This window comes from Cibotium barometz, chromosome 27 (assembly GCF_041138505.1).
Source record: "Cibotium barometz isolate CiBa-2024 chromosome 27, ASM4113850v1, whole genome shotgun sequence".
Lineage (NCBI taxonomy): Eukaryota > Viridiplantae > Streptophyta > Polypodiopsida > Cyatheales > Cibotiaceae > Cibotium > Cibotium barometz.
The window spans coordinates 50,051,203-50,069,210 of record NC_141072.1 but is presented as its reverse complement, the minus strand read 5'-3'; the positions used below and the strand labels follow the sequence as shown (position 1 = coordinate 50,069,210).

Genomic DNA, 18,008 nt, shown 5'->3' with positions numbered 1-18,008 from the left:
CAAACAAGATTATAGCTTGTATGTTCTTCCAGCCTGGAGAAGTGCAGTAGCTCAAATATGAGCAAGAGATTCCAAGGAATTAAAATAAAACCACCCTTTTAAACATGTCATGTGTATCCAAAGAGAGGTATACCTTCGAGAAAACAGTGGAGCAATGAGAACAATCAGCTTGGGCTTAAGCTCCAGCGCGTAGTCTAATATCTTGTTGCTTTGCTCTCCCCACAAAGCAAAAGAAAAGCTCAAACATACGAGCTTTCGCAGAGAAGGGAAAAAATAATCAAATCAGATCTAGTCCCACACAAAGCACAGTTGCACAAGGAAACCTTCAATCACATGACCCCAAGTAAGCACATAGAAGCTTTACCAGCTTTGATCCGGTCGGTAACCCCTCCAGGTTCATCCATTCTTTTAAATCATGACTCTGCCCTTGCACATCCCAAGCACGTCACACAGTTGCAGACTGACAGTAGTAGAAGCATTCAATACTTGCATTACTTTATCCTCCGACGAGAATGTACCTGTGATTGACTAATTATATATCTCTTATAGTTGCAGTGTTTCCCCAAATTTGCAAGCCTCTCCTTCAGAAGTGATAAGTAATCAACTGCCTGACTGCAGATTTCCACCACCTTCACAGTTGAAAAGCTACATATTAATGAAAAGTAATGTTTCAATGCTAGTTTCAGAATTTATAAAATAACCAAGGGAAAGTTCAAGTGCAAAAAGGACAAGTTTTACCGTATCTCCATCATGGGCGTAGTAATTGATTCTTTCGGCAACCTACACAACGCAGTGCATAAACCAAATACATGATTTAAAGAGACCAAATATGCTGTTGTATTGAAAAGCAACCCACAAGTGTAATAACTCCAAATGATCCCATCTGTGCGCATTTATTAGCATACGTGGAAAGCCAATAAGACCAAGAAGGTACAATGTGTGTGCAATCTCTAATAGGAGATGCATAGAACATCCGTTAGAGCTGGTACAGCATATGGGCAGGTCACTGTAACACAGAATAAGCTAGAGTAGTACCATGAAGCACTAGCCTGGCTGTGTGTGCCTGTGCTAGGACTGCAAGCTCACTCTTTGTGAACGCAATATGGTTACACATACGGGTTTAAAAAATCATCTTTGGAGGAAAGAAATCTCTTATGGTGATTCTTCCATGTGTCTTTGGAACATTCCCACAATTCCTCTTTCCACTCTCTGAAGTCTCCTTTTGGTAGTAGAACTGGTTCCCCAAGGTTTCTAAGATGTCATGAGACAAGTCCTAGATGCAGCTAACTGTAGGACATTGTGGTGAGGGCTCCTTGTGGTGGTGGTCTCTAAGTTTGCTCTTGTTGGGTGTCCTTCTATCTCCTCATTATCTGACTCGCTAGCTCGGCACTCACCGCCAGCATATTATTATGGAATACAGATGTGAGGAGTATTTGGCCATGGTCCTCTTGCCTCCTTTACTCTGCCTCTGTGTCTCTGTATCTCATGCAAGGAAAAAGCCACATACATCTGGTCCTCCTTGGCAAAGACGAACAAACCTCCCGTGTGTCTCTACACCTCGTGCAAGGAAATTGCCATGTACCTCCGGTCTTCATACTCCGTGACTGGGCAAGGAGGAACAAACTCCCCTTTAAATAGAGAGGAAGCAGCTATACGGCCTTATCTCAACTTCACTCGGAACCAAATCACTATTAATACAATTAAGACTAATGAAATGACATCGACAACATTCACAACACCATAGAGAAGAGCATGAAAGTTTGTAGACACGTAGGCAAAGATGACCACCAACAACTCCTCTAGCAAGGAGGAGTTTTTCAGAAGCTTTGAGGGCACTTAGTGCCAGATTTCCAAATACATTTGCAACTGATGAAAACAGTACTCAAAACATATGGTTTGTTGGTGTAAATAATCACAAGAGATCTTCCTGAGGTCATCCCCAAGACTCCCCTGGTGCTCCCCCTCAATCTTGCTCCAAGCCCCAGACGGGACCATGGCTTCTCCCCACAAAAATCAGTCCTTCATGCATCCACATGATGATTTAAGGGCCAACAAAGTCCCACCAGTACCGTGATGGAAAGCAAGATCTCTCGGCAAAACTTGGTTGCCTTCTTGATGAAAATAATCTTCCGAAAGCTTCCTCTTCAACAGGATGGTACCACCAATGGTTCCAGGCAGGGCTGGCGAGGATATTGGTGGCTACAGGATGGAAACTAAGACGGGTGATCGCCGAAGTATACCAAAAACAAGTGGTATACTTGAATAAGTTAACACAAGACTCCGGGAGTGTTGCACAGGAACAGGAGTGCCTAGATGATATGCACAGGTACAAGAGTGCCTATGAATGCTTCCACTTCACAAATCTTCCCCTTATGAACAAGAATCCCCAAATATGCTGCACAGAGGCTTTGAATTTGTTAAAAAAAGTTTATGCAAAAGAAAGGCCCAAAATACATGTACCTCTGTGAACAAGATGTAAGATGCAGGTCTGAGTTGATCCTCTTCTTCTTCCTTCTTTTCCCCTCAAAAGCACAAGAGACAGCAAGGCTGTGGGATGAGCTAGAGCAGAGGCTGTGGGCTAAGTTGGAGCAGAAACTGTGAGCTGAGCTGGAGCAGAGGCAGGATAGGCAGTGGAACTAGTCTCAGAGCCAGTTGAGGTGGCATGAAGGTGGACAGTGGGTGCAGGCGCCAACAAAGTGACGTGCAGACCACTGGACCAGGCAGAGGCAGAGGCAGAGGCGGAGCAGAGCAGTGCAAGGCTGGGTAAAGGCAGAGCAGAGCTTCTGTCATATGAGGTAGTGCGCGTTACAGTTGCGCCACCCGTCTGGATAGCGGATCTGGGCTGACCAAGTGTGGCGATGGTTGGCTGGACACTGGCACCGCCCATCTGGCTGGTTGGCAGCGGGCTCTGAAGCAGCGGCACATGGCGGTGACGGGCTCTGAACCGGTAGTGCTGGTGGCATCGGGCTCTGACCCAGCGGAGGTCGGCAGCGGGCTCTGTGTGGTGACGCTCCACTGGTTGCAGCTAGGCTATGGGTGCAAACAGATCTACTACCAACTGTCGGCAAGATGGGTGAGATGTGTCTAGTGCAAGAGTGCAAGCTCACAGCTAGAGGGGGAACAAGTACTAGTCCATGTTATCACCCTTGCTTTAGAAGTGGAAAAGCAGAGTTATTCATGCCATGAATAACTTAGCCTCAACTATGGACTTTATGAGATCAATTCTACAGAGCGCAGCTCAGGACCTACTCACCAGGTTCAGAGAGCAGGAGGGGGGCCTAGTGACCCCAAACAGACCGTGCGTGGAGTCTCAGTTGGAGTAAACCTGCACAGAGATTCGATCGATTGTGAGGAGAGGGTGAAGTATCGATACCATGCCAAGGCCGCCTTTTGGACTCAGGCAGGGGACAGGGTCTTCTTTGAGAGAGACAAGCCCTCACTATCGCAGAGATGGTCCAGAGGCTGAGGAGCCCAGATGCTCCACCAGATTCCGGCCATAGCCACAAGTTTCTTTTTTGAAATCTTCTTTTAGCAGATTCCCTCACCCCTCAGGTGGAGGCAAGAGAGAGAGCCCGGAGCATACACGGGAGGTGGTGCCCCCGTTCCTCCAGAACCTTTTGTGCTCCCCTTTCTCTTTGACCGAGTTATGTGATTTACTCTATGCCCTTCCATGGGGCAAGTGTCCAGGCGAGGATGGCTTGCTGGTCTCTCTTTCTGCGTCACTGGGATCTCATGGAAGATGGTTTCATGGCCGCTTTCAATGAGATCATGGCCTCAGGTCACATGCCGGAGAGACTCTCTAAGGGGTTGATTCACTTGATTCCGAAGGAGGGTGGTGACCGTTTGGAGATTCGGCACTGCGCCCAATCACCCACTCAAGAAACCCTTACAAAATCCTCGGCAAATCCACCAGCCATCGCCTGCAACCTCATCTCCCTGGCCTGATCCATGGAACCCAAGCCGGCTTCATCCAATATAGGAGCAGCCTGGATAACATCTTCACCTTTTGTTCCTTCTGATGGATTGGATCTCAGCCCGGACCCCCTTACTTGGCAGCCCCTGGACTCAGTGTGTATCTTCACGGAGGCCTGATCCCAAGGCTTGAGCACCACCTTCGAGGACAGATTTGCAGCCAGTTTGATGAGAGCTTGGGGTCACCTCAAGCGAGCCCTACAACAGCTCCCCCTGGCCTCCGACAACCGTTGATCTGGAACCGCCTCTTCAGGATGCCCAGTGGTCACCCTCTGGGCGTGCATTGACACATAGCCTGGGGGCCCCTCAGTTCTGGGCAGCCAAGTCTTCTAGTGAGTGGACTAGCTTCAAGTGGCTTCCTCACGAGGCTCAGGATAGACGCCTCACAGAGATCAGAGGCAGAGAGCACGTAGTCCTGACTCCTCGCCATAGACTCTGCCATCCCCCCCGACTGGTAGAACCCCCTCTAGGACTTAACGAGCACATGGAGAGGGGGCCGAAGCACAGGTGGTCGTCGACTGATGCAGTGATTACTGGTGCCGCAGCAGCAGCAGATGCAGCGATAACAATGTTGGTAGATGGTTATGGTGAGCTGATGTCAGCAGAACCTACGCACTCAGGCATGAAGGCGACGACAGCTCGACATGGAACTGATGGACAGTAAATATGGCAGGCAGATAAGGTGTTGAGTAGAGGGGACGAAACCCTTAAAAATAGAGACCCTAAAACCTACGCTCTGATACCATGTTCACATTTAGGGTAAGGATAGTGCAAAGCCTATGGGGGATTAAACATGTCCATGCAGATATTAATAGAGAGAGAGAGAGAGAGAACGCTCTAGAGAGAGATGATTACATGACTCAATGTAGATTGATTTATATGTTAACATGAAGTACAAGCTCTTGTTATATAGGGCTTTCTCACACCAAACCATTTGACCCTTATTTAATGCATGCTAATCCACCCTCCTAAGAGGTGGTTCACACGCAAGACACTTACACTACCAGCCTTTTAAGGGGCTGTTCACACACTGTTACACACATATAAGCTCCGACTTATCCCAACAGGAGTTTTCACGCGTCATGACATCCCCTTGGCGGTACTAGGCTCAAACCCAAGAGCTCCCATTTTCTCAGTCAGATGTCATGGACATCTAACCCTTTCCCCAGCAGAGGACTTTCATGGTGGCTCACTTTAGAGGGTCCAGATCATCGGCTTCCATGAGCACTGCTGGCACATCGCACCCCCCCCTCCTCTACCAACACCCCCTGTGCCCCCTCGGGCACAAGTAGCTCATGTGGTGGTTGGGTGATAGCCTCTATAACACCACCAACAAACACACAAGAAGAAAATGTGTAAGGATCAGAACTTGGGGACTGTAGGATCCCAGCTTAAAAGGCACCAATCAGCTTTGATTCTAACCTTTGACTCTTGGCTGACTCAGATGGGTACCTCTACACCTTCCAGTCCGACCTAGCTGTTACCTCCAATTGTCCTCCACAGTCAAATCAAACCTCCAAGACTTCAGATCTTAAGCCTAAAAGCCTCAGCTGACCCCAGCTAACGAGTAGCTGATCTAAATCTCTCCCAGCTCTCCCAAACATATCAAATATTGACCGTCACCCAAATCAGACACTAGTTGATGACCCCAAGCAAAAAACTGTCTGCCAACATCAGCACACTTCAAAAACCTATCTCAGAACTTCACAGCACTCATCATCACTCCTTTGCTGACCTGAATTCATTTTAGTTGATGCAAAAATGATAGGAAACCACCTCCGAAATCCTCCTTTTGTCTCCATCCCCAAAATGAGTCCTCCTGGATCCTCTTCAATCCTCCTGCTTCAGCTAACCTTTTAGCCATTACTCCAAGGACTCACCAAACTCTTGGCCAACCCTCTTCTAAGCTACTGCTAACAGAAAAACTCACTGAAAATTGCTTCAAATGACTGACACAGAAATGAACAAATTTTGACCGTAGTTTAGAACACATGTCTGCAGCAGATTCCAGACAGAAATACGTCCTCGTTACCTCCAATGTGTCCTCCAGTGACAGCCAACCACAAACACTTTATCATGATTTTCTTAGAACTTGTCGACTCCCCTTTATTGACGCCCTGACGACACTAATCTGCCCTAGTTGCCTGTAAACTGGCTCGGATGTCTAATGCAAAGTCCGATCCCAAAATGTGTCCTCTTTCCTCTCTTATTGTCCTCCTGGTCCATCTAGCGTCAATCTCTCAACCCCAAAATCACACTAAACATCCCCTGATGCTCTGCGGACCTTCTGCCGACACTGATCCAACTGAACTTAACGGTTACCAATTCTGCTTTCGGAGACAGAGCCAACAGACTTCAAAGCCCTACCTGGATCAAGAATTTTCTCTTTCATGTCCACCGAATCCTCCTAGCCCTTAGGCTGCCCTAATCTCATGAGGATATGACTTCCTAGACTCTCTGCTATATCCACAACTGCCTTTATATTGACTGATCTGACCTCTGATTGCTGATTGTTGACGGCTAACTCAATTGGAGCAGACTTTCTCAGCTCTGAGTCCTCTAACACCTCTAGAGTCTAGAACCTCTAAACACTCAAACCTCACATAGATATAACTCTATAGACACTTAGCTGATCACAATCAAGTTACACCTGATCCAGAATGACCAATTTGCCCCAAAACTCGTCAGACTTCTATCTGGCTTCTGATCGTCAGACTCAACTTAAAACAGCTTCCCGTGAATCCCAAAGGATCATTATGACCTTCCTAACTCATCAGCTACCCCCCTAGAAACACAACTACTTGTAGCTAACACTCTTCTGACCCCAATTTGACTGTATTCTCTCAACAAAAGATGAACTTTTCAATTATGAGGTAACTCAGAGCTCCTAGAACGTCAGACATATCTTCACAGTTGCTCTATCCCCTCATGTCACGGTCTCCATGCTGGTAGGCTGTGAAAAGAATAGTCAGGTTAGATTAATCCCTCACCCACTCCCTAGAAGAGAAGGTAAATCCCATAACCATGTGAAAGTCTTTGACCTAGTGAGAAAGTACACCAGTCAATCTCCCTTTGGATCTACTCTAACTACGCTCTTGATTAGCTTTTGTACTTGCCTATATAAGAGGCTCACTAATACAAGATCAACACACTCTTCTACTCATCATTATGTTGTCATTACCATGCCATTAATAGTAATCATGTGTACTTATTACTAATCCCACTTGTTTAGCCTAATCGTCATCTCCATTATGTTTAATTGTGTTCATTGATGAGCCCCCATGATCTCCAACAATTAGTATCAGAGCATGGATCCAGTCCCCTATGCCTGCATTATGAGTTAGTTAATATTATGAATTATAATTAGTAATATTAATCAATTTTCTGATTCTCTCCATACCTCTTAGCCATGGAGCTTTGATTGCTCCTCCCACACTCAACCATTTGATAAAGTTCAAATTCAAGGAGGTTCCCAACTTAGAGGTGCACATGCTTGGTACTTCAATGGTCCAAATCAGCTCGCACTGCACCGCCGCTCGCATTGTTCACAGGCGCCTATTTTTTCTAGTGATTTGCATATCTTCTAATTCCTCTCACCCACAAGGGTTTTTGCACATGCCGGACACAATGGTGATGTCAATTTTTGCAATGGAGGGCTCTAAATAGGAGATCTCAGCCTGTATGCTTCTCAGAGAGAAGTTTTCGTAATTACTTCATTAATCTTTCATTAAGTCATCAAATCTCTTACTTGTGGGCTCTAATCACAAGTAGACATCTTGCTCTACACCCGTCTTGAAGCATTTTGACATTGGTCAAGTGCAAGATGACTAATTGCATACTCCAACATCCCATGTTTCTGTAATCATAACAGTGAGTTAATCTCACTAATCCTTGATTAATCAATCCTCATCTCAACATTTTGGAACCATTGGTGATTCATACATAACCATTGGGAAGTTGCTACAAGCTCCTATCAACTCACATCCCAAAACCCCCTTGACTTGGTGCTTCAATCATCCACTCCAAATCACTCTATTTTCTGCACATTGATTTCATCATATTCAAAATCATCCAATGCCCAAATATGTCGAGTAAGTGAAAGCCATGAAAAAATTCAAAAAGGCCAATTGCACTAGAAAATTAAAACCTTATCATCATCATTATGCTAGGGAAATGAATTTGAGTGATTTCATTAGTACTAATATACATTCGTATGGAGAAGGCCATTTTGGGATGGATGGTTGATCTTTGTATTGATCTAACTTTTGTAAAGCATTAGACACTGCCCTTGAGCTATGAGCCAAGTGGTAAGACCTTGCTCAAATAGATTCAAAAGGACACCCTAAAAAATTCAATGGCAAGGGCTTTCATACTTGGCAAACCATAGCTAATGGGAGATGCCGGATTATCCATATACAACCATCATTGGACCATACACAGGCTAAATACCATGAATGTATGTAAACCACCTCTTCCCTTGAAGGTACTGATCTTCCCCATCACCACGGGTCTTCAAGATGCCATATGTGAGAAAAACTCAGCTGAAGCAAATAATATACCATATACATCACCATGAACAAGTCGGCCAGCACCATGGGCAACCAAAACAGGTCAGGGCAGCACCAATAGAGCTGGTACAGCAGCTACAGAATCTGAAATAGTAGGTACAGCCCTCCACTCAGCCGGTACAGCATGTACAATGGCTGGTACAGCAAGTACAGAATCTGAAAACAAGAGGTACAGCCCTCCACTCAGCTGGTACAGCAAGTACATGGACTGGAACAGCAGATATAGGGGCTGGTGCAGCTGGTACAATTGCTGGTACAGCAGGTACAGGGGGTGGTGCAGCCTGTACAGCCCGTACAACTACTAGTGAAACCGGTACATTGGTTGGTACAGTAGGTACAAGGGCTAATACAACAGGTACAATGGCTGGAAATCATAATACAATGATCAAATACCCTTGCCTTCAGTATTTCTTTGCTACGGAAGCCTTCAAAACAGTCCCCAACAGCCAATATACTCCATGGGCAACCTTCAAGAGAGAGAGATAGAGAGCAACCAGCATTAGGGCAGCCTGTAAACGGTGGTAGAGGCTAGTGTGTAGCAAGAGAGCCTCCTCCAAATGAAGAGAGAGGGCTCCAATTTATAGATTTGGGCCCCCCATGAGCTAAAATGGCAAGAGAAGGCTATAATGACAAGTGGAGAGCCACACAATAGCTGAAGTGACAAGTGTGAGGCCACTTGTCTTACTTTGATCCACTTTCTGACAAGTGTGAGGCCACTTGTCTCACTTTGATCTACTTTCTTGACGTATGTCCCAATCTAAAAGATGGGTTCTCTCGTAATCTTTACCTTTAAAAATATCCTAGCTCGTAGACCCCCTACCAAATGTGCTTTGGCATGTCCTCCCATTTGCTCAATTCCAGACGTAATGACGCAAACGGAATTTCCATCAAAGTCGGGCCAAAAATAGTAACCCTCCTAGATTTAGGAGTGTGATGCTTTGTATTCTAGGATAATCTCCCATTCCCAAAGCTTATACTTTCCAAATATTTAGACGTCCTGGAGTCCACCAGACCCCTTTCATACTGGGAAATATCCAATCTAGTAACATCCTCCACAGTTTCTTAAAAGTTATCCACAACTTTAAGTTTCAAGCCATATATCCAAGATATAATCATGTCCTATCAAGTAGGCGAGACCAGATCCAATATAACTGCAAGAGTCCATGCCCCAAATAAATGAGCGAGACTAAATAAGTCTCCATAATACCAATATCAAAATCATGTCCCAAATAAAGGGCGAGACAAAACAGTCCCATTAATCCAGATATCATAATTATGTCCCAAATAAATGGGTGAGACAAAAAGAGCCCATAAGTCCAGATTTCATAACCATGTCCCAAAATAAATGGGCGAGACAAAAAGAGTCCCATAAGTCCAGATATCATGATCATATCCCAAAATAAATGAGCGAGACAGAAACAGTCCCATAAGTCCAAATATCATAATCATGTCTCTCTGTCCATACTCCAAGTCGAATCCAACTCCAAGGAGTAGTTACTCGTTCCCCAATCACCAGTGTCACATCAAACGCATTGGCTTCCATGCTCAAACATTCAAACACAAGGCCGAGAAATAGAAGACCAATTAACCATACACGCAGATGTAGAACCTCCATTGGATCTAAGCGCAGACATTAGGTCCCTAGCTTATCAGATTCCAATTTATTGACACTTGGCGTAGACATAGTCACCTACCAACAAGGTGTCGGTCCACATGACCCTTGGCGTAGACATAAGTCCCCTGCCAACCAAGCGTCATGTCCACTCTACCACTTACACTCTGTGTTGGTACTCTGACACCACACCTTAAAGGAGAGGTGGGCTCAAGTGTGTATAAGAATCACTCACAGGCATAGATATCGCGGTGCTTCATAAACATTTCTACTACACATAACTCATAGGCATTTCGACCACCAATAGTTTTATAGGCATTTCGGACAATCCTCAATCAATGAGATAACCATGAGTTTCATAAGTCCAATGCATCCCAAATGAAGGGAGCCATAGACAATGTTTCCCTGAAACCATGTCAAGAAAAACAACAACACAATGTTCTCCTTGTACAAGCATACAAGGGTTAGTGAACCTCAAAAGTACTTCGCAATACGTAGCAAAAGCACCAACTTTGCAAACTCAAAGTACACTTAGCTTTTCTTTTCCAGGTTTGATCCTGTGACGTGAGGGTTATGAACCCACCATGCCAGCCAAATGATACTTCTTCATATCGGTTGTCTTTGAGCCTCACGCACGATTGCTCCCATAAGTGGATAGGCCGGGTGTATTTAACTACACTAATAGCCAATGTTTATATCCCAACAAGATCATCTTCACACAAGAGTGTGAAAGAGCCAATGCTCTAATACCAATGTAACTTCCGAAAGGCCCGGGGGTTTTGCAAAACACTTGACCATTAATGCAATTTAACACTGAAATTGGCCACAACCTTAACACATATGCCACTTAATCCACGGAACTATAAAAGACAGATATGCAGAGCTGACACCACATAGAAGCCGGAATGGACCGACCCCCCCCCCTCTCCCCCCAAGAGTACTCGATTACCCAAGGAGAAATATAACATGTACAAGCTTTGAGGACCTTACTCTCCCCATGGGAGATGCCGGATTATCCATATACAACCATCATTGGACCATACACACAGGCTATCATCAAAAGAAGCCCCTAAATACCATGAATGTCTGTAAACCACCGCTTCCCATGAGGGTACTGATCTTCCCCATCACCATGGGTCTTGTGACAAAAACTCAGCTGAAGCAAATAATACACCATATACATCACCATGAACAAGTCGGGCAACACCATGGGCAACCAAAACAGGTCAGGGCAGCACCAATAGAGCTGGTACAGCAGCTACAGAATCTGAAACAGTAGGTACAGCCCTCCACTCAGTCAGTACAGCATGTACAATGGCTGGTACAGCAGGTACAGAATCTGAAAACAGTATGTACAGCCCTCCACTCAGCCGGTACAGCAAGTACATGGGTTGGAACAGCAGATATAGGGGCTGGTGCAGCCGGTACAATGGCTGGTACAGCAGGTACAAGAGCTGGTGCAGCCGGTTCAGCTAGTATAAGAGCTGGTGCAACCGGTACATTGGTTGGTACAGCACAACGGCTGGTGCAGCTAGTACAACTGGTACAATGGCTGGAAATCATAATACAATGATCAAATATCCTTGCCTTCAGTATTTCTTCGTGATGGAAGCCTTCAAAACAGTCCCCAACATCCGGTACACACATTCATGGGCAGCTTCAAGAGAGAGAAAGAGAGCAACCAACATTAGGGCAGCCTGTAACGGTGGTAGAGGCTAGTGTGTAGCAAGAGAGCCTCCTCCAAATGAAGAGAGAGGGCTCCAATTTATAGCTTTGGGCCTCCCATGAGCTAAAATGGCAAGAGAAGGCTATAATGACAAGTGGAGAGTCACACAGTAGCTGAAGTGACAAGTGGCCTCAGTAGCTAAAGTGACAAGTGTGAGGCCACTTGTCTCACTTTGATCCACTTTCTGACAAGTGTGAGGCCAATTGTCTCACTTTAATCCACTTTCTTGCCACACGTCCCAATCTAAAAGATGGTTTCTCCCATAATCTTTACCTTTAAAAATATCCCAACTCATAGATCTCTTGCCAAATGTGCTTTGGCATGTCCTCCCATTTGCTCAATTCTAGACGTAATGATGCGAATGGAATTTCCATCGGAGTGCGGCCAAAAATAGTAAACCCCCTAGATTTTAGGAGTGTGATCCTTTGTATTCTAGGATAATCCCCCATTCCCAAAGCTTGTACTTTCCAAATATTTAGACGTCTTGGTGTCCACCAGACCCCTTTCATACTAGGAGATGTCTAGGCTGGTGATAGGTAGACGTGCTAAGAGAATTCAAGGATTGCTTTGCCTGAAAATACGTAGATATGAAGGAAGTATCGCGCCTGAGGTGGTACAACACATAATCCCTATCCTAGAAAGATCTAGACCAACAAGGCAAAGACCTTATCAAATGAATCCAAAATATTTCATACAAGAAGAAATTAATAATCTTATTGTTGCAAATAGAGCACACTGATTGGGTATCACCCATTATCATTGTGCCGGCGACAAAGAAAAATGGGAAGCTACAAGTGTGGAGAATTTTCATAAAAAGTCAATGGAGCCATGCCAAAAGATCATTACCCATTGTTTTATACTGAGCATGTTTTATAGAGAGTCAAGCTACAGCTTCTTCGATGGTTTGTCTGGATATTACCAAGTGTCCCCATCGCACCCGAAAATCAACACAAGACAGTATTTACCACATTGCTGTGTATTTCATTTACGAGATTGAGCACACTGATTGGCTATTACCAAATTATGATTGTACCCAAGAAAAATGGGAGCTTCGCATATGTGTTGATTTGAAGAAAGTGAATGCGAGAACTTGCAGCAGAGATCACTACTCATTACTATACACAGAGCATGTTTTAGAAAGAGTGGCTGGGGTGGAAGCTTATAACTTCTTAGATGGCTTCCCGAGATACAATTAGGTGTCCATTGCCCCAGCAGGTGGATTTTGGGTTGGCTCATCGCCTGCCCCGACTTGGCATCCAATTGAGGCTTTTCAGTGGGTCCCGACGAAACTCCAATTCGTTATCTCAGATGCCAGTTTGGTATTGGCATCTCCCCTGAGCAGCAGCTCGCCCCCCTTCTTCTGAGCATTCTATTATACTAGAGTTCGGCCAAGCTTTCCCTAGCTGGCCGGATAGTGGTGGTGAGCGAAGTTCTTCTTGCTACTATGACGTACATTAACTCTTTCTTGTCTTTCTCCCGGGCATGTATTGGTCAGGTTCAGCATTTGATCCAAAACTTTCTGTGGACTGGCAGAGATGGGATACCGGCCAAGGCCAAGGTGGCATGGAGAGTGAATCCTTCAGTTGCGACGCAGAGGGGACCTAGGCATCATCATTCAAAGTCATGCCCTATTGGGCAAGTTGATTGTTCGAGGTATTCTTTCGAGCCGTGAGCCTTGGAGGGACTTCCTCCTAGCTAGGATCTTTGCCCACACTCCGACCCGGGGGAACCCTTGGCCTCAAAGCACGAGATTGGATCTCCACAGAGATGCGGGCACATGGCTTTAGCCCAGCATTTGAGGACAAATTTGAAGCCAGTCTCTTGAGTGCTTAGGATCATCTCAAGCCGGCCCTACAACAGTCAACTTCAGTAGCCTCCGAGGAGCGGATTAAGTTGTCGACTAGCATATGACACTAGAAAATCCATATTGTGCTCCCCAAGTTGGGCTAGGATGCATCCAATTGCAAAATTTAAAGCATCAATGTGAACATGGAAAATCGTATACCAATCTGGTGAACGCAGGATTGGTGCTAATACTAATGCTTGCTTTAGCTTTTCATAGGCTACATCACAATCCTCTGTCCATTCAAAAATCACAAGGAGGGCAAATAATGCTCTAGCTATTCATTGACAGATTAGTTAGGGATGGTTCAAAGCATACTGGTTGTTATGTACCTGGGCACTAATCTATGGTCTAGAGACTAATCCGGTGGGGTTGGGGGGCATGATTAGGGATTAATAGGTTGATACTTGGCTAGGGTTCATGGATTTATAAAACAAGCATAATGGCCTTTTATAGTGACGTAGCTTTTTTTTTTCCAGGGAAAAAGATACTTCTATCAGTTACCGAAAAAAACAGCCAGAATGGCCAATTACAAAACCTTCTCCAAAGGGGAAATGCGAGTCAAGATGAACAAAGGGGAGGATGCACTTGGGAGGAGAAGGCTATCTCATACAATGGGGGGAGGGGAAATAACCACATAGGTGATTTGTAATGCCAAGTGGGCTCGCCACCACTATTTGTAAGAAAGAGACTGTGCCGCTAGATGTTGAGGAAGGCCTCCCGTCGCTTCCTCATGCGGTCTGAGCTACCTTGAAGCTTCTCCGACTGACCTTGGAGGGTATGAATGATATCGAGCCAGCTGCTTTGGATAGACTTCACTGGTGGGGTGAGGATGCCTTCGATGGCTTTGCTGCATCGAACTCTCCATATATGCCACGCGGTTGTTCTTCTACAAATCTCCCATCTTTGGCTAGAACTTGGGGTCCAATGACCAATATGTGGAGCTGAAACTTGCACAGTGGAAATACAAAGGTGTGAGACGTGAAGGGTTATTCACCTTCCTCCTCATACGGCATGATAATCGTGGCGTCAAGGGCCCAAGCAACAATGCCCCACATAACAATACAGGCGAGAGCCCGATCCATAGTGAAAAATGCATAGGATCCTCGGCCAGACTTGTTGAGCCTTTGGGCAATCCCAAAGACAGTGACATTGAGACTTTTGGGGATGGCCACACCTTTGACATAATGTTGGTTTGCCCTCGATGGCGAACCAAGTGCCGACTGCTAAGCTTCTATGTGCCAGTTGCCATAGGAAAAGAGTGAGCTTCCACAGTCCCCTACGAGAAAATGCGGCGGGAGGCCTTGGGACTGCCAATGTGTTGCTGTTGTTGGAGCGCCCACCACCTCTGACATTTGAATCCTGCGGCCCAGCCATGCCGTGTAAGCAAAGAAGGGGGTACCAAGCGACTCCTCTCTGTCCTCTGTATCTTGCCATGTCCACTCTCGTGAGTCCCACTGGAGACTTGTAATTGGCCGGCCCTTCCACATCCATAGCCGCCATGGTCTCTCTCTCGATGTGCCATTCATGTGCGTGAAAACCAATCACCCTCACCCTTTGCAAGGTGCATCCCTTGAGGTCATCTAAGGGAGTCTTTGATCTCTCCAATCTGCCATGAAACACAATAGAGAAGGTGAGTAAAGCGGAGTACTCGCCTGTGCCATGAATTGCCAGGGGTATACTGTGCCTGGTGAACACTCCCGGGCACTGTGGAATAGAAGGATCTAGTATCCGGGCCAGCCATCCAGAGGCATGGAAGAGTTGATGTCAAGGCTAAGTCGGTCTCCGCCTCGGATCGAAAAGCTGTTTGAATGCAAGAAAATCTCCAAGTGACCTAGCAAGGCCCATACCCAAGGCTCCCCATGATACATGTGTGGGAGCCTAGAGCCTGTGACCACTAGGTAGATGGACTATAGGATTCTAGATTAGAGATTGCTATGATAGAGGGCAGCCTTGTTTCACCCCAATAGTGTTGGAAATCTCCTGCGACATACCTCATGGGGCTCTCACTCATCTGGTGACAGAGTCATAGAGGGCACGGATGCTCCAAACCATATCAGGAACTCCCATCTCCTGAACGGTGTACGGAGCACAGTATCAAAGGCTTTGCAGAATCCACAAAGCATTGGTAAATCCTTTTGATGTTGTGCTCTACCCTCCTCGATGATGGCATGGAGGTTGAAGCTGCGGTCAAGGGTAGAGTGGCTCCTCCGAAAGCCTGCCTATGTTGAGGTTCTACATCCGTGTCTCTCTGCAAATGAACTGAGCTCCGCCTCTAACAACGATGCACAAAGTTTGGCCAATGTGTAGCCAATCATCACCGCCCTGTAGTTACTAGGATCAAGTGGATCTCCGGCTTTGGTGGGATGCATGGGATGTATTGGAAACTATGTATCGGGCAAAGAATGAGACCAGAGTGATAAGTGTGCTCGGAGTTTCCTCCAAGCTTCTTTCCCGTTTGGCCCTAGGAAGAGTCGGTATAATTCATCCTCTTTCCGAGCGTAGAACTACTCAGTACACTTGTGCTAGCAGCAACAATGAAAGATACCTAGTGATATCTATCACGTGCACAAGGCAGTGCCATGTCTAATCCCTGATCATATCCCTCATTAGGCAGCAATATTAGATGCATTTAGGGCATCTTCATCAGCATGCACAGGTTGGCAGCAGTCCAGCACACATATATCAGGTCGGCAGCAGTAGAATATCAATTGACAACATTGTGTGAGAGTCGGCAGCATTTATCAGTAATCATGGTGAAGAGTTTGGCATTTTATGTCACACATATCATGTTGGAGGACAAATCAGCTGGCCGAGAGCAGTTGAAGCTGGCCGACCAGCATCCAAACATCATATAACTAGAAGTAGCATTTTTTGCATCATTTCATCTCTCTCCATCTTGGAGTTGGATCATGTATAGGCAGTAGAAGTAGTCAATAGCCCTTTTGGGAAGGCCCATGGCCTTTGTAACCTTTTCCTATGTACATAATACATTATACTGGAAAACCTGTCTCTCTCTCTCTCTCTCTTCTCTCATGCGCTTGCGTTAATGTTCCTGCAAGGTGCTTAAGGGCTGTAAGTAAGGCATGAAGGCTTCAACTATGTCGCAATATCATAAAGTTGAAACCCTGTCTCTAAACAGCAGGTGAGAGAGCACTTGAAATGGCCTAGTGCACTACATGAGCTGGTACGGAAACCAAAACCATATGAGTGACCAGCGAGAATATATCCGACATGTCTTGACTCCTTTAAACCCACTAACATCATCGTGGGGATTAGGGAGGGCAGTTGCAAGGACACAAAGTCAGTCAATACAAGGCTCACTAAGTAGTGGAAGAAGAAATAGCGTTATTCAGGGGTGCCATCTTACTTTCCCCTATGCCTGAAAAGATCCTCGAAATCCATATGAGACACAAAGATTAATGCAAAGCTCGTTACAGTTTTCTCGATTTCAGTCTTTCACAAACCTTTAAACCATTGAGGTATTTTTTGCTTAAGCAATAGTAGGATACCTCTTTTTGCTTGCTGGCTGCAGGGAAGAATTGTGAAACCCCGTACTCCCGCAGAGCAGCCTGAGGGGATGCCAACATTAAGGCTATAATATGCAATCACAAAATTAATTTGTACACTTGGTTAGATATTCATTAGGTTGGCAGAATGTTAAACCTCATTTGCAAAAAATTCTGTCAATGACTCTTTTGGGCATATGTTTTCTGCCTCTTCAAGGCTGCCACCTCTGTCAAGGCAATCCAAAGCCCGGTGACCTGCCTGCAAGATCAAAAAATGTTACTGTAAGAGTACCTTACTTGACTCCAGTCACAGTTCAAACTCATTAACCAAATAATTCAAGTGGCATTGTGCTTACTGATGTTAGAGCCCACAATTTGCTGACTGTAGGAAAGGGTCCAGTCAGATACAGGTGTTCTGAACCCAGTTCGCAACCATAGTGTGTGTCATGTGACGACTCCCTCATAATCTTTGTGATCCTGCATATCATTTGTTTCAATCATGCTAAAAAAAGTGATCCTGGTCTCCCCCTGCAAGCCAATTGTGGTCACTGTGTCACTAACCTGCTCTTAATATCATCAGGCTCTAGTAAATTCTGCTTCCCTCCAGCCTGACCAGAGCTGTGCGAATTCTCTAGGCCTTCATAAAAGTGTAGTGGTACAGCTGAAGTGTTTGCCTTTCCCAGAGCACCTGATTCAACCGCAACAGTATCCAAACCTCGTCCTTGATAACTCAAGGAAGTTTCATGTTTTCTGATTCCAACACCAAAAGTACTATTAA

General features: G+C 45.6%; 1 protein-coding gene across 4 annotated transcripts in view; it reads right to left on the bottom strand.

Annotated features, from left to right (window-relative positions):
- The window catches only part of LOC147623488 (protein ENHANCED DOWNY MILDEW 2-like), a 69,366-nt gene that overhangs the window by 1,131 nt on the left and 50,227 nt on the right, over positions 1 to 18,008 (bottom strand). For 3 of the 4 annotated variants that reach the window (XM_086821652.1, XM_086821651.1, XM_086821654.1), the window contains 9 exons: positions 17,792 to 17,980; positions 17,587 to 17,707; positions 17,388 to 17,489; positions 17,234 to 17,293; positions 739 to 780; positions 519 to 629; positions 365 to 421; positions 134 to 252; positions 1 to 33 (listed from right to left, as the gene is read on the bottom strand). The exon at positions 1 to 33 is cut by the window's left edge and continues 28 nt beyond it. In XM_086821652.1, the coding sequence (XP_086677778.1) occupies positions 1 to 33; positions 134 to 252; positions 365 to 421; positions 519 to 629; positions 739 to 780; positions 17,234 to 17,293; positions 17,388 to 17,489; positions 17,587 to 17,707; positions 17,792 to 17,980 (834 nt within the window). Of the gene's footprint in view, positions 34 to 133; positions 253 to 364; positions 427 to 518; positions 630 to 738; positions 781 to 17,233; positions 17,294 to 17,387; positions 17,490 to 17,586; positions 17,708 to 17,791; positions 17,981 to 18,008 lie in introns of all 4 variants that reach the window. The other variant, XR_015269387.1, reaches the window with a different exon arrangement.